Source organism: Petromyzon marinus, unplaced genomic scaffold, assembly GCF_048934315.1.
Source record: "Petromyzon marinus isolate PM22_M1 ecotype Great Lakes invasive population unplaced genomic scaffold, UKy_Petmar_22M1.pri1.0 PM_G_Scaffold_238, whole genome shotgun sequence".
NCBI classification, from domain to species: Eukaryota; Metazoa; Chordata; class Hyperoartia; order Petromyzontiformes; family Petromyzontidae; genus Petromyzon; species Petromyzon marinus.
The window spans coordinates 71,088-86,767 of record NW_027422804.1 but is presented as its reverse complement, the minus strand read 5'-3'; the positions used below and the strand labels follow the sequence as shown (position 1 = coordinate 86,767).

General features: G+C 46.7%; 1 protein-coding gene across 1 annotated transcript; it reads right to left on the bottom strand.

The window, feature by feature from the left end:
• Window positions 1–2,051: 2,051 nt before the first annotated feature.
• Window positions 2,052–13,869, bottom strand: LOC142913263 (heterogeneous nuclear ribonucleoprotein L-like). The gene is made up of 11 exons (XM_076060793.1): window positions 13,778–13,869; window positions 13,311–13,396; window positions 13,083–13,179; window positions 11,574–11,643; window positions 8,253–8,339; window positions 7,509–7,765; window positions 7,032–7,153; window positions 6,152–6,353; window positions 5,487–5,544; window positions 4,564–4,659; window positions 2,052–4,106 (listed from the first exon to the last, which is right to left on the bottom strand). The coding sequence occupies exons 5-11, from the start codon at window positions 8,326–8,328 to the stop codon at window positions 4,051–4,053; spliced, it is 867 nt and encodes a 288-aa protein (XP_075916908.1). The 5' UTR covers window positions 8,329–8,339; window positions 11,574–11,643; window positions 13,083–13,179; window positions 13,311–13,396; window positions 13,778–13,869; the 3' UTR covers window positions 2,052–4,050.
• Window positions 13,870–15,680: the final 1,811 nt, after the last annotated feature.

Here is a 15,680-nt window from a genome sequence, read left to right as displayed (position 1 = left end):
GGGTTCATATTGGCCATGCCATGTTCTGACTGAGTTCGTACCGGATTGAGGCTTCACTTGAGCCTAACGAGGTGCAGAGTAATGGGAGAAAACTGGCAGAGGAAAAAAAACCCTATAGAGGAATCGAGCCGGAGGACTCCACCATTTGTGGAGGTGCAGATGTGCGTGTTTGGCAGGGGTCTTACACGAGACCAGCACTTAAAACATTCATATGCCAGGTTCCTAAACTTAAATACAAATTGTTGGCTAATCCTTCACTCACAACGCTCCTCCACACGTGGAATTATATCACATTTGTATAACATCTAAACATGATCCTGGCCCACTCAGTTTTTATAATTGTCAAGTCAAAGTTGATTTCCTGCTCAAATGTGCAATGGTGTTGTGTTTTTACGGCCCTTAACCAGTCTTATAAATGTCACATTTCAATGATGGGTGTGAGTCGACCCATAGGACAACCACTGTTTACTTCCCTACTAAGTGGTACTAATTGTATTGTCCCTGGAGGGCTCATAGGCTGAGTCAACCCCCAACCTTAGGATTTTATTGGTTTTTAATAAGCTATTAATTCCATAATTGGATGTTATAAATTTGAGCGCTTTTCAGTTTTGTTGCATAGATAGTATGAGTTTTCAGATTTTAGTTAGACCTTTTCGGCAATGTTAATTGTAAAATGTTGTGAAATGTATTCTAATATATTCTTAGCTGTTACTGCAACTGCTTTTAAAATTGCTTTGTACTTGCTGTGCTTTCGTGATGTTTCATGAGTGCTGACCCAGGGCTCACTGAAATAAAATACATCGAGACTCTGGGCTTACACTTGGTTATAAAGTTAATACTGGTAGGAACCTCCTGGTTATTACACCACCAGCCCACAGGGGATTATTGTTGGGTCCGTCCGTCGTGCATCCACAAATGGGAGGGGTGGGACTGGGTGGAGAGGGGAGGGTGGGGAGGGGCTGGGTGGGGAGGGGAGGGTGGGGAGGGGAGGGTGGGGAGGGGAGGGTGGGGCTGGGTGCGGTGGGTGGTGGAGGGGCTGAGTGGGGTGGGTGTGGCGGGGTGGGGAGGGGAGGGAGGGGAGGGAGGGGAGGGTGGGGCTGAGTGGGGATGGGTGGGGCTGGGTGGGGAGGGGCTGGTCACCCCGTGGTGCCCTTATAAAACTCAACGTGTAACCTACTCACGCCGGCTCATGCCCGCCCTCAAAGTCGAGCATATTTACGGAATACACCACGTGGTGGTGCCGCCGTTGACCCTGGCCATTGACCGAGCAGCCCAACGTTCCTACTACCAGCTCCCTCCGCAGGAGAATCTGTTATGTTATCTTATGGTTGTGCCTCTACGTGCCTTTGGCCTTGCTTTACATACCCTTTAACTCTCTAAACATTGGGCCTCGCTCTTTGGTCCTTTAGGTAAAGTCACGTAGTAGGTATAAAATAAATTAAATCCGCGACGTTTCGGGCGCAACACAAGCGTCCGCCGTGAGGTGGGACAACCACAGCAAGAAAACAATTGCTGAAGTGGGCAAAAGGGCTGCTGTGACAAGAGGCTATGTAGGTAAGAGAGGGGTTCAGGAGCCAGGGAGGAGAGAGTGGAGGGGGTGTGGAGTAGGGGCAGTGGAGTGCTGCAAGTGAGTCACATCTAGATTGGGTCTTGCGTTTCATTATCAAGTTACATTTTCCGAAAGCGCACCAACCTGCTCTCATCCGCTTATTTTGTAAGTTTGATCCCAGGCGGCCTTCAGTTGTATGCGTGCCTCTTATGGCAGCCAGGATGCGTTCTTGATAAACGGAAGACTTCGTGAAACAGCGCTGTAGGAGGTCATCATAACATGCTTCCAATGGAGATGCATTACCGAATGAGCATTGGTTTTCCTCTGACCAAATATGAGCACTTTATTGGGGTATCAGTACCCGCCTTAATTACGATACTGTACACATGATAAATGTTTAGAGTTTTTATATGTATTTAAAACAAGTTCAGTGGTTAAAGACGTAAGAGTTATGCCTGTACATGTGTAGTGGGTTCTTTAAGACAGCGTAGAGACGAATCGGTAGAGGCAATGCTTATTTATTACAAAGGTGCTTAACACAATACAATACAGCCTTCTACTTGAAGGGGTAACGGCCCCTTCACCCGCTGCTAGCTGAGGAGGTACGGCTTCGGTCTAACTCGCCCTATTCCTGGGCTAGGGTCTCGGGGTCCTCCGGCTAAGGGGGTCCTAGGGGAGGCTAGTCTGACCTGACCCAGCCAAGGTACAGGTCTCGACCACTGGCCACACGGGACCCGTCCCTGATAAGCCACCCACACAGACACACACTCACCTAGCCACCCACACACTCAGTCACTCACTCACCTAGCCACCCACACAGTCACTCACCTAGCCACCCACACACTCAGTCATTCACTCACCTAGCCACCCACACAGTCACTCACCTAGCCACCCACACACTCAGTCATTCACTCACCTAGCCGCACACACACACACACACAGTCACTCATTCACGCACTCACCTAGCCACCCACACACTCACTCACCTAGCCACCCACACAGACACACAGTCACTCACCTACCCACCCACACAGACACTGTCACTCATTCACTCACCTAGCCACCCACACAGTCACTCACTCACCTAGCCACCCACACACTCACCTAGCCACCCACACACTCAGTCACTCACTCACCTAGCCACCCACACACTCAGTCACTCACTCACCTAGCCACCCACACACTCAGTCACTCATTCACTCACTCACCTAGCCACCCACACACACTCATTCACACTCACCTAGCCACCCACACACTCAGTCACTCATTCACTCACTTAGCCACCCACACACTCATTCACTCAGTCACTCACCTAGCCACCCACAGTCACTCATTCACTCAGTGACTCATCTAGCCACCCACACAGTCACTCACCTAGCCACCAACACTCAGTCACTCACCTAGCCACCCACACACTCACTCATTCACTCAGTCACTCACTTAGCCACCCACACAGACACTTAGTCACTCATTCAGTCACTCACCTAGCCACCCACAGTCACTCACCTAGCCACCCACACAGTCACTCATTCACGCAGTCACTCACCTAGCCACCCACAGTCACTCATTCACTCACTCACCTAGCCACCCACACACTCAGTCACTCACCTAGCCACCCACACACTCAGTCACTCATTCACTCAGTCACTCACCTAGCCACCCACACACTCATTCACTCACCTAGCCACCCACACACTCAGTCACTCAGTCACTCACCTAGCCACCCACACACTCAGTCACTCACCTACCCTATGCCCAACTTCCTTCATGTCTCCACGCTCATGTTCAATCGATTCCAGTTCGATGTCAAACATGCATCTCTCCATACTTTTATTTTCAAACACTGTTCTATTTTCTCTTGGGGTTTATATTTGCAAGCGTATTAACCTGCTAAATACACGCACTGTACAGAATGCCAACCCATGTTTTTCAATGGGATTTTCAATGAGTCGGGGTATATTTTTACCAGCCCCCCCCAAAAGGGTCTCTTTGGCATTTATTTCAGAGCTCTCCGTTATGAAATTAAATGGGCAATATTAGTGCCATGGGCTACAGCAAGAAAGGAGCATCACTCGTGGTGGGAGCAAAAACTTTGGCTATGAGCAAGTTGAGAACCCCCCCAAATTGTAAATTAATTGGAGCCGCTAAAGTTACGGCACCCGAGGACTGCCAAGTGAAATCTGGTTTGGGGCTCATGGACAAAATAGCAATGCACACGGCAGACAAACTCGGCAGGTTAAGGAGACTAATCATAATTATTTTAATTTCAACATTCTTCATTTCCACTGCGACCTTTAAAATCTTTCGGTGCAGTCAATATAGAAATCTAAATTAATCCTCCAAAAAATGACAACTAAAATGTAAACGCGTCAATTGTACTTTCGACCTATACCCACGGTTAACTTTCAACAAGAGTGATGGGACATTCACAAATAGTACACAAAGTGACAATGATGTTGACACCGACGTTCAATACGGCATGAAACATGTTGAGTTGTCTTCTATGAAGGCTGGGCAGTGGAGAAGCACAGTTTGAGGGTGTAGAGGTATGGAACATCTGAGAAAATAAAAACAGGGGAGCCACATGACGTCTTCACTGGAGCACACAAAAACTTAAAACAATGAAGCAATTCTTAGGAGGGTCTTTGTCGATGTCAACAAACTCGTTCAGGGAGCTAAGATAACGTTGAGTTGTGATAAGTGAAAGTGCTTGGCTATGTCAACTTTCAATTCCATTCTGTATATGCAAACAACAACAACGAAATCCAAATCGCCCATAAATAACAACCTGTTAATATATAATACAACAATCTACAACTGCTTTTGCTTCCTGCAATTTCACCCAAGGCTGCTAGGCAGCCAGTGTACACAGATGGTGCTATGGTAATAACAAGCGCCCCCCCAAATCTGAACATTAGGTGCTCAACAGAGCGTACGACCAAAGATTTGCCGATAATACAGCACCGCTTCAATGTCATCGCACCAACACAAATGGCCAACACCCCACAACTTACTTGCGTTCTTCAGGGGGTGATGGTTAATGCACGCCAGAGCCTCCATGGCATCGTTCTTGGTCTCCCACTCCATCAGGCCGGACATGCTCCTATCGGCTGGACACGTGGACGGACCGTCGCTCATAGAGTCATTTGGGTCGTGTAAAACGCAACACCCTTCGCCATTTTGATTTAAAGCTTTCGTGACTGCAGGGATTCATATTCTTGGTTCTTTCGGTAAAGTCACCACCACGTAGAAGGGAAACAATAAAATAATAAAAATATAACATAAAATTCTCACGACGTTTCGACTGCAACACAAGCAATCATCATCAGGTGTGAAAACCACAGCAAGAAAATTTTAAAAAAGTGGCGGTTATTTTTAACGTTAGCACCACGGAGAGCGATTTGGCAGTTGTTCAGATGGACGAGTCCATCTATGTTCTGAAAAGAGGAGGGGGGAGACGAAAATAATGGATGCGGTCTGAAAGCCACCGTAAGCGTGAACAATCAATTAAGACCCGAAATGGTTTATCAAATCCTTCCAATGATTGCTAAGCCAGAATCAATCTTCTCGGTTGAAATGGTCTGTGTTTGTATATATTTATTATTTTGTTGTTTCCCTTCTACGTGACTTTACCTAAAGAAGCCGTGTTTAAAGGGTGGTGTCAGTCGTCGGTGAATTTCTGCAGCAGGAAGGCTTCAGTCCGATGCCTTGGCTACGCTAACACGCTTCAGTCAGCTTGGGCGCGAGTGAATAGCAAGGACTGCTCTCGGGAGAGAATTTCTCACAGGGTTTCTTGAGCATGGCCTCATAGCACACGTTGCAGATCATCTGGTGTCGTGCTGTAAATCAAGCGACGATTGCATGGAGAATACAGTACACGATTTATTCTGTGCCATGACACGTAAGATAAATAATAAACATACTTTGCGGGACTTACTTTTTCCAGAAAACACTTTGAAAGAGCGGGGCCTCGCAATCGACATTTCGTCGCACAGCTGCGGGGACAGAACGGGCGGCGTTCACGTTATAGTTGGTAACAGTTAACGTGCACCGGTAAAGCATTCGGGAGATGTCATTTTAATTGCGGGCACAAATCCCGTTGTCCATTTTTTAATTTACATTCGCCAGCTTTGGAGCAGTCTTTCAAAGTGCTCAGATTATTGTGAACACCAAGCATAGACTCAGGGGGAATGCAACCATTTGCAGAAACAATGTCCAAAGACTGAAATGTAAACCTTTCGAATACGAATATGAATCGTAATGTATTAAACAGGACAAATTAACGCGAGGTGTTGTCTAGTCTGTAACAAAAAAGTCCCTTTGGAACATCGACTGCATTATTTATACATCTTATGTTTTAACCGCTGAAAGGAAACTACATTACACCATTTTACATTTGTCCCGTCACAGGAAACGTGTCATTGGCCACCACAAACTCCACAACATCAATAGGCTCATCTTAAAAACCCACGATTGTTTCATGTGCAAAATTTGGACTTGAATATTTATAAAAGCTTCACCTGGGAAAACTTTTAAAGAAACCGAACGCGCTCCCCTTCTGCGCTGCTGGCAGCAGGCTGAAGGGGCGGCGGGGGCACGGACCTGCGCGAACATCTCGGCCGTGATGTCCGTGGGCGCGTTGAAGAAGTGCAGCACCGCGGTGGGACGCTGGTTGCGGTTCTTCGCCGCCTTCTCGCTGTCGGCGTAGCGGTGGTTGTGAGAACCTGCGTAGTCCCTGTAGCTGTCGGTGCCGTCCGGCAGCTCGAACGCCTGGCCCGGCACAATCGACCGCTGCCTCGACACGCTGCCGAGACGAGGGCGGAAGGGAGGGAATAGCGCGAAGAAACTGTTTTTAGTTTTTATTTTATCACGTTCCAAATTTCACGTGCTCTTTGGTTCGATTCGGTAAAGTCACGTGGGTAAAAAATAAAATAACAAAAAATCACGACGTTTCGGCCACAACACAAGTGGCCTTCATCAGGTGAAGGGACCGGACTGTCCAGAGGACAGCGTTGGAGTGAAGACAGCAAGCCCAGGTCGCGTCCTTTAAGCTTGTGATCGCGGCATCTTTTGAGGAAGGTCAGCGTCTCGATGAGCTTTGACTTCTTGTCCCGTTGTCTGTTGAAAGCTCTAACAGATAGGTGAAAGCCCTCCCCGTAGAGCTTCAAATCTAGAATCCAAATTTCACGTTCGCTATTTCAATAAAGGCCCTCCCCGTAAAGCTTCAAATCTAGAATCTAAATTTCATGTTCGCCACTTCAATAAAGGCTCTGGACAGCAAGTCACCGGGGTCCTCGTGAGCTGTGACGAGTGTTTCGTTCACGGTATTCATCAGCTCTCTTTTTCACCATCCTAAAATTTAGTCACTTGCACTAAATATTTACTAAAGTTGTCTTCTCTAAATGGAAAGCAGTATCCAATTACATTAACAGGATATGACGAGTTACATTTACCAATTTAACACGGGAACAAAAAGGCTCACCAGAGGTTGATTTTATTTCCAAAGATCTGAGACATATTGAGGTGAAAAACCGCCCTGTGCACGGCGTACTGATCTCCCATCTCGACCATGGCGGCTCCCGGCTTGCTCTTCAGGAACTTAACCTACAAAAATAACAACCCGTAAGACGGTTCAGCATCGCGCAATCTTGCACGAAAATATCTACAAGTTTCGTTGTAACGCATTGTTGAAATGTGAAGTGTTGGCCGAGGGGCCATTAGAAAACATGCACAAAGAACACTTCGCATTGGGTACATTTTTGTAAAGAAAATGACCAAATGTGTATGTTGTCAATCGGTGAACAAATTTGGTCGTGTGAATCTCCCACTTTATATAACACGATCAGCGCACGACGTGCACCACACGCGCGCGTACGCATTGCACCGCGGTTGAACCTTTGGAAGAAAAAAAACAGGGACTCATTTCAAAGCAGGTGCGCGCAACACCCAGCGAAGGCACCTTCTCCACGTCGCCGAAGAGGCAGAGGATGTTAAACACGCGGTCGCAGTTGAAGCGTTCGGCGTCCAAGTCGTACACAATGAGGACCTTGTTGTCGGCCTGCTGGTTCATCATGGCCTGCACGTGCTGGCCCTGGGTACCACCCTGGGGCCCAACCTGGTTGCCCATGCCTACTCCCATGCCCATTCCTCCCCCACCGCCCATGCCGTCGCGGCCAGATCCATAGTCGACGCCCGGTGGTGGTGGCTGCTGGTGGCCTGTGACGCAAACACACAAGAGGGGGAAACGCATAGTGAACTAGCTGAAACTCTCTAAACTTCTCTGAAAAACAGATTTATGACAACCATCATCTTACACACGTGTGCCCTTTCCTATAAGGTCAGGTAACCCAGGAATCACCACTCTACTCCTTGGAGACACTGGAAAACATTGGTCCAGAAGACTCAGTTGCCTAGGGAATAGACTAAACTAGTTTTTATTTTAGGTTGAGGGCCACCAAGCTAGAGCTCTTATTCAGCATAGCTTGTTTTAAATACCCAATACATCTGATAGCTATTGGAAATATCGTCTCTTAAAACACAAAGCAACTCATACGTTGCAATTGTTAATCGCAAAAAAAGGTTTTTAGGATGCACCTTAACACTAATTCCAAATAAGAAATGTTCTCAACAGGCAGCAGGTTCTTTCAATCTGACAGCAAGCTGAAGGAATCCGAAATTATAGCATTCGCAACAAGGGGATTACCTCCACAGTCGCCACCACCGCAAGCGTGTGCTTTGGGATGGTCGCCAAGGAGAGACGTTTGCTTCGCTGGCATCATTGCATTGTCCTCTGAAAACAACAAAAAAACGATCACCAAATTCACCCACGGGAAACATAAGCGCTCATTGCTGCACAAAATAAGGACAATCCAAAAAATGCATTCTGCACCCAGAACATTCACATGACCAACACATTAAGAAATTCCGGGCACACTCCACACGGGGGTGCGCTGCGTCTGTCGATAAAAACAATTGGCGGTATTTTTAAAATGCAGATTTCACATGGCGCAACATAAATAACGAGCACCATACAAAATACAGCGCGTAAAGAAACGCTCATCGCAAGAAGAAGAAAAAACAAAATTTATTGGAGGTGTACAGATGCACGCGACAAATTGTTCCGAGGTGCGGCGTCAGCGAGTGTCCGTGGTTGCCGCCTGCGATGCCCGCTCGTTTCTTACCCAGTCTACGCTTCGACGGGAACACAAAGTTGCCCAGAGTCGGGCGGCGGCTGACGACCCATCGCGAGGAGGATGCAACAGAAAGGCCGGCGCCTTCTTTCCTGCGCCAACAGCAGTCACGCTCGGCACAAATGGACCCCCCCGCGTTGTCCATGCCACCGCACCTCTCGCTCTCCGGCGACCCTTTTTGGTTTGGGGCTTAAAATTGGGACGCTTGAAGTGGGCGACGGGGCCTTACGAACCTTTAAAATGAAAAAGATCGCCGCTTATAAACCGATGCGAAATGCGTTGTGTCTGGCATCAGCAATGTCAAAAGCCTCGTTTGCAAACAAAACTTTAGCAAGGCAGTCTAAACGTACGAGCGTGGAGGTAAATTCTCACCAACGGAGCGATTTTAAGCCCCAAACGCATCGGCACGCGTTCCGTTCGGCTTATTTCCAAGTCCCGTTCGCGGTGAATGCGGGCTTTCGTCGCTCCCGGCTTCTTCGCGGCGGTTCCGGTGCTTTGCCGGTCTGTCAGCGCCGTGTCCCCCGGTGCCTGCGGCTGGACGCAGGTTATCCGATGGCCTCTGCCAAGCGGCACGTGGCGGTTGCGGTGCAGCGGACGCGGCGTGCTGCGCCGAGTGTTCCGTGACGTGGCGCTGCAGGCGTGGGGGGCGCGGGTCGGCCGTGCGTGTCACAGCGGCGGCGGCGTGTTGGTTGCTTGGTCCCCGGTGCCTCCCAAGTGCCGACGAGGATGTCGCCAATGTCGCCGTTCGTGTCGTCGCCGTTCACGTCGGTGGCTGTTGGCTGCCGGGCGCTTGATTGCTCGTGTGTTGCTTGCAAATTGCCTCGTGTGCTTGTGTGCGGCAATGCTCGCAGATGCTCCTTGTAGCGTTGATGTTGGGAGTGAGGAAAATACTCTTCGAAGCGTTTACGGAAATTTGGCGATTAAATCAAACCGCACCGTGTCCCTGAAGCTCCCTTGATAAAGTGGCGAGACTTACCTCTTCGGAAACTAATATCTGTGCGTACACACAATGTACTCGGGACAAAGATACCATTTTCCTGTTCAGGCTCAATCGTACCAAATTAAAAGGGTTACTTTATAATAAGTGATATTTTCAATCGTAAATATCGGCTTTTCTGACATCCTCTAAGCTTCTCCGCTTAGTATCCAGACACCACATAATGCAGTCAAGGTTTCTCAACCCTACAAAATATAAAAACGCAACGTGCAATGTCCACCTCAAATATGCCAGTGAAAGTTGGCACCTACTTCTGATCCAACAGACACACACCCTGGTAAATCTAAATATAAAAGTAAAACCTTGGATTGCGAGTAACTTGGTCTGCAAGTGTTTTGCAAGACGAGCTAAAATTGAAAATAAATATTAACTTGATAAACGAGCGAGGTCTTGCAATACGAGCAGTGTACGTGTAGACACACTTTGTACTGCCGTGAGTCACGTGATCACACAACTGATAGACGAGTGCTTTGATGTACGAGCGCTTTGGATTACAAACACGTTCCCGGAACGAATTATGCTCACAATGCAAGGTTTTACACTGTAGTGTAAAAATGCCCAGCCTTGATACACCCCGAACAACCGAGTACCCGCCTATGGGCCACATGCACTTGACGTTGGGAAAATCTTCAAAGCTGATCAAAATCTAAAACGCCACCAACTTAATGGCAATGTCTATCGCATGTCCAGTACCAGGGCAACAGCTTTAATGGTAACAAAAAAATTAATCCAATGGATTATTGAACACTCCAGCAGCCACATGCCTCCTTGTGAATCCTGTTCTTCACAACATTCACTTATACTGCCACATTGTTGTGAAGGGTAAACTAGAAAAACAAAGTACAAGGGCAGGAGTTTAAAACCAATCTGCCCAGAGTAAACTACGCAAGCTTAGCATGGGCTAAAAAAACACAAAGATTATTTAGTTATATGTTGCGCTAGCTGTTACTACCCGGCTTCGCCCGGGACTTGGATCCACCACGCCCGGCCGCCTTTGTCTCCCCAGTGGCGATGTTCACACACCACAGCAGTTACTCGTTTGAGGCTGAGTCGACCTAGGGGAGGCCCAGGACCGGTTAAAATAATCGTCACCGATGGTGGCGGTGAGCGGGAATCGAACTTGGGTCGCCGGGTTCGTAGCGCAGCGTAGCGCTAACCGCTACACTACGGGTCACGTGACAGATTTGACGTCACAGCTCACTTGCCGTGCAAAAAATAAATGCATTATCGAGCTCCCCCCCCCCCAAAAAACAAAAGTGTATTTGTGTAATGTTTGCACGGTGTACAGTCTGGAAAGTACCCACATGGCAAATTTCCAGTTTGTTGCATGTCGGGAAGTACGCTAAACATTTTGAACAGACACACATATTCACAACTTTGCCTTTTATATATATGGAGAAGATAGGTATAAACGAAAATAACCTTGACCAGCTCTACACAATTGCAGTGATTGCATGATTGATACAAAAGAGGGGAATGGCGTTTCAAATAACTTCCTGTGACAACGACCAAGTTCTGTAGATTGTAAACAGTACACCAATGTGCTTCAAGACAACCAAGTGTCTGCAGGTGTGACATTTTTCTGCAACCAAAATCTCAAGTGCAGAAGCTGCATTATCCTCTTGAGAACGCTCCAAACTTCCCCCTCTACTTGGCCACTGATCTTCAAGTATAACACGGCAAAGCCGGCCGCGTACAGAAAGTCAATGCCTGTTTCATCACGCCGTGCACACCCCCCAGCCCTTGCGTTAAAAACGTCACCCCCCACACACCCGAGGGCTCACCACCACCAGCTGTCGAGAGAGCGCGGCTCTGATATGCTCAATATTGGTCTTACCTTGCTTGAGGCCAGGGTTGGTGAAGTCCCAGGTATCAGAGTCATTTTTAAACACATTCAGACGCGTCGCCTGTAAAGAGGACACAGCAGGGGGAAAAGATAAACATTATTCGTGGCCAGCATATAGGGCATAGATGCTGGGAAAAAATTATATAACTTTAGAACCTTCTTTGGTTCTTTCGGTAAAGTCACCACGTAGAATGAGGATAAAATAATAAAATAAAACAATAAAATTCTCACGACGTTTCGGCCACAACACAAGTGGCCTTCTTCAGGTGAAAGGAACAAACCTGTCGTCCCGACCTTGTGTTGTGGCCGAAACGTCGTGATAATTTTATTGTTTTATTTTATTATTTTATTCTCATTCTACGTGGTGACTTTACCGAAAGAACCAAAGAAGATGAATCCTTGCAGTCACGAAAGCTTTAAATCGAAACTTTAGAACCATTTAAAATTTACAAGCATAATAATTATTAAGCGGTCATTACCCCCGAGACAATTACGGCACGCAACTTGCGGTAAAGCCGAGGTACTTAACGCAACCCTTAACCTCCTGGGAGATGAATGAATAAGAGCTGCCACACGTAGCAAGTCAACGATAAGCTAAACTTTCGCACCGTACGTAGCAAAAGCGTGCTTATCGGAGTTGTGGGAAAACAGTGGCCTTCTGCCACCAGTTTTTTTTTTAAGATCACGTGTTGATTATCCCTCTTCGTTGGAACAAGCTCCCTTCGTGTTTGCAGATAAAAATCGCTATCCCTCGGTGGCCTATTTAAATTCCAAACTTGTTTAATCGCACATAAGTTTGGCATGCTCTGCCTAACTCGGTATTATTTATTCGCAGTGTTCCTCGTGTACTGTAAAGCGTTAGCCTTGATCGTATACCTCAAAAATGTTGAAGTGCCATAACCCCGTTATGAAAATGATGCATTCGTTATTACTGTTCTGTAATTTTATTTCCTGCTAACAATGTAACATCTCCCCTCAGGTACTCTGCAGGTCTCGCAAAGCAGCCTATGGCTGAATGTTAATCACCCGTCACCAAATAAAATCGATTTGAAAACCAACTCTACCCTTCCCACTGGATGCGAATTTTCCATTAACTGGCTCAGGGCACTGGCTCAGATGAGAACCACCCTCACACGGTAATATCAATTGGGAAAAGTTTGACTTTAGACAACGGCAAGGATGCCCGTCATGCACAATGGGTTGTTGTAGGTTGTGGGGCTGTGTGGTGGGCAGCTGTAAAATCCATTGGGTGCATTGTATTTCTATGCTGCCACAATATATGCTACACTCCTTTACCCCGCACACAAGTAAAATAACCCCCACAACAGGCATCGAGTGCGGAAGCCCTCATCTAGCAATGAATTGCCGTGTGTATTCAGCATTATTTGCTCACCAAAGTGGTCAATTCATAATATTAAATGAAATCTTTGGTCTGCGGGTGAAAAAACCCAGGTTGTGGTGCACACACTTGTGAATGTACAAAGTATCGGTTGTACTTGCCCTTGCATAGTCCACTATGAGAGTACAGCAGCCCGAATAGATGTCCGCTCCATTCAGGGATGAGTTCGCTCTCTCGGCGCTCTCAACCGAAACAAACGTGGCCAAAAATTAAGGAAAACACGACCATTTCATTTTAAAAACAATACATTTAGCATCTCCAAAATAACATGTAAAATTACGTGAATGGCGGACATATCGTTACGGTTATGCATCTCGTTGAAAGGATATTCCACAAAGGCCTGCAGGCCATTCTTCCTGAAGATAACAATGCGTTGCAGAGGCCCAAATGGTTTGCAAATGTTGTAAAGCACATCCTGCAGGACCACATGGAGCACACAAACGCAGCGAGGTGATTTTGCACGCATTACCAAGTAAATTTGAAAAGCTTTTTTTCCAGTGAATTTTTAAGATCGAGCCATACAGGACATCAACGCTTTCCAAAATCAACATTAGGTCTATATATTGTTTTTTATTCAATGCCATTGGTGGACTTCAAAGCACAAACAAAAAACACGACTTCAATTGCCTCAAATGAACCAAAGGATCAATGTAATTTCGTTAGCAAAGCCATTCACTGTAATCCAAAACGGACATAATTTCACTCGTATAAATGAAACATGCGCGTGTGTGCGTGGCACACCCGACAAACTATTCACACATTAATGTCCAGCTGCTGTAAGTGTAACAATGCCCACCGTGGTGATGGGGTAGATGGGGTTGAGAATGGTGAAGAGCAGGATGTGGTTGCTGTTGCCGTTGTCCCCCGGGACGCCAGGGCGCCAAAGCTTCTAGCTGGTAGAGAAGTTAAAGTAGGCCGGCTGCCCGCACACGTAGACGGAGCCCTTGGACGAGTAGTCGACGCAGCTGCGGGAGCTCTCCGGGTCTTCAAACTCCACCAGCGCCTGCCGCGTCTTGGGTATCATCACCACGTAGCTGCACGGAGGGAGCGATTCAAACGAGTGCCGTTATTCAAAGATGTGGCCGACTTTAAAACGCATGCCTGTTGTTGTTAATGTTAAACACGAGGTTGGTCTGCTCCAAGTCACCTCATTTGATCTCAAGAAATGTTTCAATGCATGCAACGGAGTGGAGACTGGTTGGATGCAGGTTAGATGCCACGTCCCATTTCAGTTTGGCAGTGTAGTACGTTGGAATTGAATGTACTGTAAGAATATAATTATATTTAAAATACATCTTGAGGGTAATGTAGTCTTCTTCTGTCGATGTATCACCTGACAAACGAAGCCTCTTCAAACGTACATAAACAAGGTACGTGTGTGCACCATTTCAATACGAGATATTAATTTTTAACACGGTTACTAATCACAGTTGAACGTGTGCCGCTTTTGTCAGACGGCACAACAAAAGCAGCAGCGGCACTTTAATTCGGAGGGAATTCGTGACTTGGGGAAATTGAAAAACAAACGGTTTTTGTTTCCATTTAAAGCTTTCGTGACTGCAAGGATTCATCTTCTTTGGTTCTTTCGGTATAGTCGCGTAGAATGAGAATAAAATAATAAATTAATAAAAAAACACAATAAAATTCTCACGACGTTTCGGCCACAACACAAGTCGCCTTCATCAGGTGAAGGGACGAGACTGTCCCATTTCAGTTTGGCAGTCTCGTCCCTTCACCTGATGAAGGCCACTTGTGTTGTGGCCCGAAACGTCGTGAGAATTTTATCGCGTTATTTTTATTAATTTATTATTTTATTCTCATTCTACGCGGTGGTGACTTTACCGAAAGAACCCCAAAGAAGATGAAGTGGTTTTTGGTTGGTCACTTCAGGCTGGCAAGGCCCCGAGTAAGCCACGCACGGCGTCGCCGATCACGCCGTGACGTGGGCAACGCCGCGCCCTCTCGTCCACCGCCACACGCGGCCACGACTTTTTATTTACGGAAGTGGTTCTTGAGCTTTAACCTGCAGCCTTGCCACCCCCCCTTTGGTTCTCAATATTTTTTTTAAAACGTACAATGTTTATTAATTTAGAGGTTTGATGGAACAAAGTAGCGGTGCGTACGTGCCCGTGCTCAATGTGTTTCGATGGATTTACCTTGTTAAAAAATAATCTGGCACGTCTTGCACCCCCAGAAAGGGCATCTTCCACCCCGTGCTTAAGAACCATCGAGTATTTTTGTGTTATGCAATTTCTTGAGTTATTGAACCGAAAATCGGTAATACTCGAATTTCCAAGGTCTACGTTCACTCCACGTCCGCAAACACCACCACCACAACAATAATAACAATAATAACACCAATAACAATAATAACTATAATAACAACAATAATCTTTGTTTTTTTTTCGGTAAAGTCACGTATAAATAAGAATTAATAAAATTACATAATAGCGTACGACGTTTCGGTTGCAACACAAGCAGCCATCATCAGGTACAGAAGAGCTAAATTTAAGAGAGAGGGGAAACACATAACCCCAGATGTATATACAAACACCCAAGTAGGGGGGAACTAACACCGACACAATAGGGGACATAGAGAGAGAAGCATACCAAACAGACAAGAGTTTAGCAGAATTTGGAAACCAAATAAAGCAACACAGACGGTCGGTCAAAACACAATTAACGCAAAGCCTGGTTGA

Bases quoted from the DNA above. Each gene is read 5' to 3' on its own strand.
- LOC142913263 (XM_076060793.1), bottom strand. From the start codon at position 8,328: ATGATGCCAGCGAAGCAAACGTCTCTCCTTGGCGACCATCCCAAAGCA. The intron at 5,545-6,151 runs GTCCGTGCCCCC...CTGTCCCCGCAG, and splicing joins CGGCCGAGATGTTCGCGCAG to CTGTGCGACGAAATGTCGAT. The intron at 4,660-5,486 runs GTAAGTCCCGCA...CCACGTGTCCAG, and splicing joins CAAAGTGTTTTCTGGAAAAA to CCGATAGGAGCATGTCCGGC.